Genomic DNA, 9,870 nt, shown 5'->3' on the forward strand with positions numbered 1-9,870 from the left:
CTCACTCTGTAGACCAGGCTGGCCTCGTACTCAGAAATCCGCCTGCCTCTGCCTCCCAAGTGCTGGGATTAAAGGCGTGCGCCACCACTGCCCGGCCTTTACTTTTTTTTTTTTTTATGGTTTTTTTTTTTTGGAGCCATATCTTTTAGGGCTGAATTGACAGAATTTAGGGCTTGGACTGCTTCTGGGGACAGTGTTCTTGGGGAGGAGGCAATCTGTCCCCACTGCAGAAAAGGTTTCCACTGGAGGAGGCACTGTACTGCTCTATATGACAAGAATGGCCACTAGAGCCTTTATACTTTAAATGGGGAAACCCTCAGCCCTTACAATAAGAGGGACAACTACTCTCCCATAGAAGTCTTATGGGTGTCCAGGATCTCAGAAGGTTCCCACCCAAAGTTAACCATTAAAATAGATAATAAACCATTCACATGTCTTATTGATACTGGAGCAGATAGGACAATTTTAAGACAGCAAGAGGTCCCACAAGACGGGCAACTGATCCCTGGGCCCCAGGTCCTAAGCACAGGGGGTACCTCTCACGCATTCATCACCAAACAGATCTACAGGTGGGAGGACCCAGATGGAGCTACCGGCCATACGCCCCCCTGGTGGCTCAAGTAGCCACCAAGCTTTTAGGGAGAGCTATCTTCCAATCCTTAGATGTGATTCTTACCACCCAACCAGAAAGAGACCACATTAAGATAGAGGACATTACTTATGAAGAAAATAGTATCCAAGGAGACTGGTGGTCTCAGCCCTTGGGCACCCAGACGCATTGGGGACTGCAGAAGGACTGAGAGGGGGCATATGGGGTGAACTGGCCTGCAGCCGAGAGGGACAAGGGGGTGAAGCTTCAGCAGCGCAACACAGGGTGGAGACTCTTGGTTACTGCTACTCGCTTGGCTGGATCCTGGCTGGCTCGGCTAGCTTGCTTGAGTTGTTGGGCCTCTGTGGCTGGAATGCAGAGAAGTCCTCCACGGGAGATTAGATGGCAGCTCATTAGTTGAAAGCCTCCTCCACGGTTCTCCACAGCGGGATCCAAAGATGAGAGGGAGTCCATGGTTTTAAAACATTTATTGTCATGGTGGAAAGTGGATGAAGCTGTACACCCCCCCTCAGGGTGGGCCTGAGGTTAAATATCTTTTGTAAGGAGGAGGGTCTGAGAAGGAATGCTTAATTGGCTACACCCTCTGGCCTTTAGGTATCTCATTAATATGGAGATATCTTAAGACTCTGCAGCCTGTAGTCACGTCCTCTACCTGTGGAAGGGCTGTAGGGGTGTTGCCCTATGTGACTGAAAGGCACACAGATCAATAGAGGTCTTAGGCCTCCTGTCAGAAGCCTGGAATCTGGGAGCGTAGTGAAATGCATGCCGTCCCTTGCAGGGATACCTGTTGGGTCTCCAGCCATCTCTAGCCAGTGCTCCACCAGAAACCATGCTATCCTTTCACAGTCCCACAGTACTGGGTAGATTTAGTCCATGAACCTAACTTATTAAACTGTGACTTTCCCTGTCTCTGCTGTCCTGGCATCGGCACAGGGCCCAGTGCACAGAGGAGTGAAAGGCATACATTTGTGTGTGCAGGAGAGGCTGGATGGCAGATCCTTTGAGGGTGCTGTCTGGTGGAACACTGAAGAGGGAAGAGAGTGTAGAGTTAAGAGGGAGGCCAAGAGAGACTCCAGCTGCTCGTTCTTACTCCTCTATCTTCTTGGTAGGACTACAAAGACTTTGACAGAGTCAGAGTAGATGGCTGGGCTACCCTGTTCCTGAGAACCAGCATCCCTTCCATCAACATGGAGAACAAGACCACATGGGTGAGTAGGTGTGTTAACAAGGGCAGCAGCCTCAGGCCAGGCCACATAGCACAGAGCATCTCTAATAGGACAATGATGCTGGTCCTGATGCTGGAGGCTTGCCACCTTAGTTTCTTGGGAGCCAGGAGAATCATTAAGTCCCAGGTCTGCCTAGGCTATAGTGAATTCAAGACCAACCCCGGGCAACTTACTGGTATTCTGCCTCAAAACTAAACTGCCACTCGTGTCTGAATACTCACACCCAGGTTTTCAGACCTGTCAACAAGTGTCCTAGCCTTCTGAACCATCTTACCAGCTCTAGTTATTCATTTGGGGGCACCTAAGATCTCACTATTTAGCCCAGGATAGTCATAAAGGTTTAGAACAATCCTCCTGTCTTAGCCTCCCAAGTGCTGGTATTAAAGGTGTGAGCCACCAGGAGTGGCTTTTACTTTATCACAAGCCCAAAGTCACAAAGGAGGAATTAAAAACTTAGACACAGCCCCTCACAACTGCCTGTAACTCTACCTCCAGGGGATCAGACAACCTCTCCTGGCCTCCATGGGAGTCTCCACTAATATACACATATCCCCACAAAATGCACACACTTGGATACACACAATTTAATATTAAAATTTAATATTTAAAACGTAAAACCTGCTGGGCATGGTGGCACACGCCTTTAGTCCCAGTGCTTTGGAGGCAGAAGCAGGTGAATCTCTGTGACTTCGAGGCCAGCCTGGTCTACAAAGCAAAGTCCAGGACAGCCAGGGTGGTTACACAAAGAAACCCTGTCTAAAACAAAAACAACAAAAACAAAACCCTTTAGCTGAGTGTGCTGGTGCACACCTTTAATCGCAGCACTCTGGAGGCTGAGGGAGGTGGATCACTGTGCATTCAAGGCCAGTCTGGTTGGTCTACATGGTGAGTGCCAGGCCAACCAAGGCCACAAAATAGTGAGATCCTATCTGAAAAAAACAAACAAACAGAAATCAAATTAAACTAAAAGAAAGAAAGAAAGAAAGAAAGCCTTAAAAATAAAAGCAACAAGGAAGAGCTGTCTGCCCATCTGATTGGAAAATACTAAAAAGAGAAATGCCATCCCGCGATGCTCCATGGTGGGAAGCCTGCTGACGGGAGTATAAATTGGTGGCTCCTTTGTGGAGATGAGTTTGTCAATATTCATTAAAATTTAAAGCACCCATTCCCTTTGATCTAGCACATGCTCATATATTTCAAGGAGCTAACAGGACAAGTATGCAAAGATAAATGAAACTGTGGGGGTATTTTAGAGCCTCGTTAATAAGAACAGAGAATTGGGAAGGCTCTAAATGACCGTCAGTAGGAGACTGGCTCGATACAGTGTGGTCCATTTCTACAGTGACTGTGCACGTGCGGTCCTCAGAAGAGATCAGGTTGGCCTTTATCAATTGAGACAGAAAGATGATGTTATTCATAAAAAAACATGAGGTAGACAAAGCTTGCAGAAGTGTGCATGTAGTGTGATTCCATCAATGTGGTCCAGGTGTATTAAAAATACAGAGATTGGTTTTGGGCCCGAGCATAGAGTAGGTCGCAGGCGGCAGCTCCGTACTCAACCCCAGAAAACCGAGAGAAACAGGGACTCCCAGGAGCTTGAACTCACGCAGCATCCCAGGTAAGGTAAAAGCAACACTCTCCCCAAACAAGGAGCAACCGGGACCCACTGGGACCCAGGAATTCGCTCCTGGCCCGGGGCGGGCTCCATCCGGTCTGGGCCCGAGCACTCACAGGTCCCGGGAGGCAGCTCTGCACCCAATCTCGCAGATTCCAGAGGAAGCGGGGCTCGCAGGACCTCTGTACCAAGCAGGGTCTTGGGCTAGGAGGTGGCAGTGCTTGCCCCCAAACAGGGAGCAGCTAGGACCCACTGGGACCCAGGAATTCGCTCCTGGCCCGGGGCGGGCTCCATCCGGTCTGGGCCCGAGCACTCACAGATCCCGGGAGGCAGCTCTGCACCCAATCTCGCAGAATCAAGAGGAAGCGGGGCTCACAGGACCTCTGTGCCAAGCAATTTCTTAGGCTAGGAGGTGGCAGTTCTTGCCTCCAATCAGGGAGCAACTGGGACCCACTGGGACCCACTGGGACTCACTGAGACCCAGGAATCCTCTCCTGACCCGGAGCCCAGGCCCCTTCCGGTTTCCACCTGAACACTGAGCACATCTTGGGCCTCAGCTCTAACTCAAGCAGCAAAACTCATCCCAAACAGTTCTGACACAACCTAGATAATAGGAAAGACAGGCCCCAGTCAGAGACAGCACTGATAGCACAAAGGCGATCCAGATGGCGAAAGGCAAGCGCAAGAACACAAGCACCAGCAACCCAAGGTACTTGCCAGTATCAGAACCTAGTTCTCCCACATTAGAAAGTCCTGAACTCCCCATATCACCAGGAAAACAAGAACCAGATCTAAAATCACTTCTAATGATGATGCTAGAGGACTTCAAGAAAGAAGTAAATAACACTATCAAAAATACAGAGATAGCTCAGGAGGGCACATGGATGCATGCCTATAATCTCAGCACATAGGAGACTGAGACAGGATTAAAAGTTTGAGGCCAACCTGGGCTAACATAACAAGACCCTCTCCCCAAAATAAAAAAGTTCAGTTCAGAGATTTACTATTCACTTCTGCAAGTAAACCAGGCTGGCCTCTAACTCATGAAGAGCCACCTTCCCCTGCCTCCTAATGCTAGGATCAAAGGCCATGTCTGGCTTGTTTGTTTGTTTGATTGTTCTTTGGAGGTAGGGCCTCCTGTAGTCCAGGCTGGTCTTGAACTCTTGATCTTCTTGCCTCCTATTGGGATCACCAACATGCACTAACCACTGTTCACTGTGGAAACAGTCTTTTCCAGAGCACAGAATTACTAGAAACCTTTAATTTTCCCATTACCTGTTTTTGTTTGTTTGTTTGTTTGTTTGTTTGTTTTTTAAATCAAAATTATTTTAAAAGAAGTGAAAATCAACCATAATCATATAGAGAAGTTCTATTCCAAAAACTGGGATTGCAAACACTCCAAATTGGAAACATTTTGAGCCACAAATAAAACAAAATCCCACATTTGAAACACTTCTGGGCCGGGCGGTGGTGGCGCACGCCTTTAATCCCAGCACTTGGGAGGCAGAGGCAGGCGGATTTCTGAGTTCGAGGCCAGCCTGGTCTACAGAGTGAGATCCAGGACAGCCAGGACTACACAGAGAAACCCTGTCTCGAAAAACCAAAACCAACCAACCAAACAAACAACAACAACAAAAATGAAACACTTCTGGTCCCAAGCATCTCTGGCGCTGGCTATTTAACCTGTACATACACATGCATACGGTACATAATGAACAAATACATGCCATTGTAGAGGGAAAAAAACCATGCCAATCGCTATGCATTGTCTGTGTTTTCAATAATTGTGAAGAGCTTGCCATGTAGCCGGTGTCACTCATGGGAGCAGTCTACTCATGCTAACCATGTTTAACCCTGTCCAACAGCCCTTGAAGTAGGGAATTATCATTCCCAGATTACAGACGGTAACAGAGATGTTGAGTGACTTGTTCAAGGCTACTCAGCCAGTGAATAGCAATGCTGGACTTGAGCTCAAGTAGCCCAGCTCCCGAATGCATGCTTTTGGCCATGGCTACACTGTAAAGTAGCCACAGATAATCTCTCCAGAGCACACGAAAGATCTAGAGAGAGAAGAAAGTACTACACTAGCCCAAGGTCACACAACTTATCAGGAACAGAGTTGATATGGCAAGTCCAGATTCGTGTGTCACAAACTCAGACACCAGGCTACCTACCATATCTAAGCCTGCCCCTGAGGCCAAATCTGAGTCTAAGAACACAGCAACCTACCAGTGTCAATGAGTCCTACGGGGGCTTTTTTTAAAAAAAACTCTTTGACTGCCCCCTAGTGGTTGCAGGTCAAACAACAGGGACACAGGCCGGGCAGACACCGGTGACCAAATGTCGGGTCTCAGCAGGCTAACCCAGGCCGAGTCTCTTCTCTCTCCTCTGCAGTTCTCAGTGGACATTGACTCAGAGCTGGTGGAGGAGCTGCCGGCTGAGATCGAGCTGTGGTTGGTGCTTGTGGCCGTGGGTGCTGGGTTGCTGCTGCTGGGGCTCATCATCATCCTGCTGTGGAAGGTAGAGACTCTCGGCCTGCTGGGGCTTCCCACTTCAGACCCCTTGGCAGCGCCAGCATGGCTCACCCGCCCTCCATCCCGTGGCTCTGCAGCCCATTCCTCATCTCCATCTCAGCTGCCCTTTCCCAGATACCCCTTGCCCCTCCCACTAGCTTACGGTCCCACCCACGCCTGGGGAGCTGCAGGCTGCGAAGGGGTCTGGTATCTGACTACCTACCAAGCTGGGCTCAGGACTTAGCTTTCCAGGTTCCTCACCTCTAAGCCCCAGCTCCCCAAGTGCTGATAGCCAGGTCTACCAGCACCCCTGATGGCCATCCCCACCTCCTCCCTCCAGTGCGGCTTCTTCAAGCGAGCCCGCACTCGTGCCCTGTATGAAGCTAAGAGGCAGAAGGCTGAGATGAAGAGCCAGCCGTCAGAGACAGAAAGGCTGACCGACGACTACTGAGGGGGCAGTCCCCCTGCCCCGGCTCACCCGGGTAACACGGCCTATGAATCTCCTCTCCAAACCCCCAGCTGGCTGGGGCTTCTGATTCTGTCCTGTCTGCTCCTCTTGTCTTGGGGTCTGCTTGGATCTAACTTGTCTACCACCTCAAAGTACAGGCCAGCCTGGTTGCCCCTGGTACCCCGACCTCCACCTGGTTCTCAGGAGCTTAAACTCCCAAGAGTATGCTGGGAAATCCTTCCAATGAGTGTGCTGCTTTCTGGAGGACCAGAAAAGAGAAATAGTCAGGGCTAGACCCTGTTTCTGTCTGATCACTAGCATGTCCACAGTAACTCTAAGTCCTCTCTCCTCCCACAAGGACAGAAGGGACCAAGAGAGGCCAATCTCTTTTGTCTTGAGTCCCACCATCTCCCTAGCATAACCGTCTTACCTACCTCTAGTACTGGCCATTGAGACCACCCCATCTTCCTGCCCCACAGTCTCTGCAGCCGCTTAGTCTCCACCTGCCTCTGCTCTCCTCTGTGTCTTCCTCAGCCCCTCCTTCCTCTGGGCCTGGGGTGGGGGTGTTCATCTGCCCATCTCATACTGAAGTTGGGATGTTTGAGTTATGGCCTGTTGTAAGGACCCTATGGGGGTGGGGGTGCACATCTTCTCCTGCTTGAATCCTGGATACTGACACAATTTCTCTTCTGCCTAAACTCCAGTGTGACTTCTTTAAGCCAACCCGCTACTACCGGATTATGCCCAAGTACCATGCAGTACGTATCCGGGAGGAGGACCGCTACCCACCTCCAGGGAGCACGCTACCCACCAAGAAGCACTGGGTCACCAGCTGGCAGATTCGGGACCGATACTACTGATTGCCTTCCCTGACAAACCTCTCAGCGCTCCCTTCCTTCCTATTTATCATAAATTATGACTCCAACAGTCCAAAAGGGACCATACACTCGGCTGGCACCAGCAGGCTCAGGCATCTATCCCTCTTCAGTGCAGGCATGTCTTCTGGGGCCCTGGAATCTCCTTCAAGACCTTGCAATGCTGAGCAGAGTACAGCCCTGCACACTGAACACACACACACAAGGCCTACTGCTAATGGCCTGTTTTGATAGACCATGGAGGGTGCCATGTCCAAGTCTTTGTCTGTGCCAAAAGCAAACCAAAGCGCCTCCACTGGGAGACAGGAGGAAAAGTTCCCTGATGTGGTGACACCTCTCCTCCACACTGGATCCCCCTTGAGCCATTGTCACTGGACAGAGTTCACTGTCCAGAATAAAACTACTGACAAGGAGGAGACAGTCAAGCCCAGCTGCAATTCCTGGCATGCACTGGAGCGCAGGGCCACACTAAAGGCTACCCAGGGGATGTTCTTATGACCTGCGTGCTCGGACCCAAGAGCGATGAACTAGAAAGCAGGTCCCCAGAATGGGCTTTATGAGTGGCTCTCTAAAATTGTGGCTACAGATAGAGTTGGCAAGAAACGCAGCCCAAAGGAACAATGAGAAACCGTGGGCAGCCTGGGACACACTGTGCTGGGACTGACCTGGAGCACGGTGGCATCCTCCAGAGAGCAGGGTCGTGGCGCAGCAGACGTTGGGAGGGTGAAGAGGAGAGACTTCTGATCCATCCTGACCACCTCAGCCTGGGCAAGGCCTGGAGATCCCCACAAGACCACGTGGGGTGTGATACTTGAATGTAGGGCAGGGGAGGGCCCAGCCCCTGCCCCAGTTGGCCAGACTTAACTCTGCTCCCTTGAGCACAGAGATACATTCTGAGCTGCCTGTGGCTTTCTGAGAAACCTAGCCCTTCCCCTCTCCTAGGAGCTGCATCCCCATACTAGCAGTGGAGGCTGCTTTCTCAGGTCCTCTCCACATCCCTGACCACAGGCAGCCCCACTCCCCTGCTCTGTCCCCTCCACCCCACGGTACTACAACAACTTCCCCCATCCTGTGCCTTCTTTGTATATGGGCTTCTCACTAAAATAAATAAAAACAGTTCCCAGTTTGTACTGCTGTGTCTGTTCCTAGCCGCCCCCACTCCCCCCCCAAACCCCCACTCCCCAGTCCTGACCAATCTCAGTTCAATCTGGAGGGGTGATGACCTTCCCTAGCTGGTCCCTTGATGATGGACCTAGCATCCTACAGCAAGCCATGCATGAGAGATTTTGATTGGAGCCCAGAGTTCACGGAAATCCAGTTTTAGGGAGAGTGCCGTGGAGGAGTGCTCTCCTCCCCTGTGGCCTGTCCCCGCTGTGTTCATTTTGACATCAAACACTTCCATTTAGGCTCCGGGCTTGGATTTGTCGAGGGAAGGGAGTTGAGAAAGGACCTCACGCATCTCCAGCTGAGCTCAAACAATGTAGGTCAGGATGGTCTTGAACTCATCCTCTCCCGTGCCAGGGTATCAGGTTTGACCCAAGCTGACTTTGGGAAGGGAGAGAGGGAGCAAGGGGAGAGACAGAAGTCCCATCCACTTTGCCTGGCCCTTGAATGTACACCACCTGTGCCATCTGCCACCTCTAACTGTTAGGCTGGTAGATGTCTAGGGATCCTCACTCACAGCCCTGAAGCCCCTCTGCCAACCTCACTTCCTATCTTCAGTCTGTTTACTTTACTACATGCCAGGCTCCGTGCCCAGCACTGCAGATAAAGCAATGGCCAGGTCAAACACAACCTTAAGCTAAAGTCCAGTGGGGAAGACCCATGAATCAGCAGTTAGCCCATTTTGCGAGAAGCTCTCATGCCGTCGTAAGATCAGGAGAGGCATGCAGGGAGCCCAGCCCAGCACAGGAGCTCAGCAAAGGTTTCCTGGAGGAGGAGATGACTAAGCAGCCAAGATCTGAAGAATAAGTACAAGAGGTTGAGAAGAATAATACACACACAGACACACACACCCCTCTTCAAGTAAAAAGAGATTGTCAATGGATTAAAGATTAGAGGCTGGGGCAAGATGGAAGGTATATAGTGTTGGGAGTTGAGCCTGGGAATGTCAAAAGATGAAGCTAAGGAAAGGAGCCAAAGCGGATATTGGGACAACTGGAAAGGCGCCAGTAAGAGGTGGAGAGGCGGAACAGGAGAAATGGCTGAGCAGTTAAGAGTCCTTACTGTGCTCCTGTACAGGACCTGGGCTGTGTTCCCAGCATCTACATCAGGCAGCTCATAACCTGTAACTCTAATTCCAGGCAATCAGATGCCCTCCAGCCCCCACAGGCACCTGTGTGCTTGTGGTAATGCGAAAACTCACTCGGGTACACATACATACAGATTACAGAGCCTTCTTTAAAAATTATTATTTGTCGTCATTGTTGATTTTGTTGTTGTTTGTTTGTTTGTTTTAAGATAGGGTTTCTCTGTATAGCCCTGGCTGTTCCTGGAACTCATTCTGTAGACCAGACTGGCCTTGAACTCTGAGATCATCCTGCCTCTGCCTGGGATTAAAGGTATACAATGATACTTTTTTTT

The 9,870-nt window shown here is 50.5% G+C and overlaps 1 protein-coding gene across 2 annotated transcripts in view; it reads left to right on the top strand.

Annotated features, from left to right (window-relative positions):
• Window positions 1-8,417, top strand: part of Itga3 (integrin subunit alpha 3) — a 32,653-nt gene extending 24,236 nt beyond the window's left edge. The window contains exons 23-26 of one of the 2 annotated variants that reach the window (XM_028755135.1): window positions 1,720-1,818; window positions 5,846-5,971; window positions 6,305-6,446; window positions 7,117-8,417. In XM_028755135.1, the coding sequence (XP_028610968.1) occupies window positions 1,720-1,818; window positions 5,846-5,971; window positions 6,305-6,415 (336 nt within the window). In that variant the 3' untranslated portion in view covers window positions 6,416-6,446; window positions 7,117-8,417. The remainder of the gene's footprint in view (window positions 1-1,719; window positions 1,819-5,845; window positions 5,972-6,304; window positions 6,447-7,116) is intronic. The other variant, XM_028755136.1, reaches the window with a different exon arrangement.
• Window positions 8,418-9,870: the final 1,453 nt, after the last annotated feature.

The sequence above is a fragment of the Grammomys surdaster genome, unplaced genomic scaffold (genome assembly GCF_004785775.1).
Source record: "Grammomys surdaster isolate TR1022 unplaced genomic scaffold, NIH_TR_1.0 126048, whole genome shotgun sequence".
Classification (NCBI taxonomy): Eukaryota; Metazoa; Chordata; class Mammalia; order Rodentia; family Muridae; genus Grammomys; species Grammomys surdaster.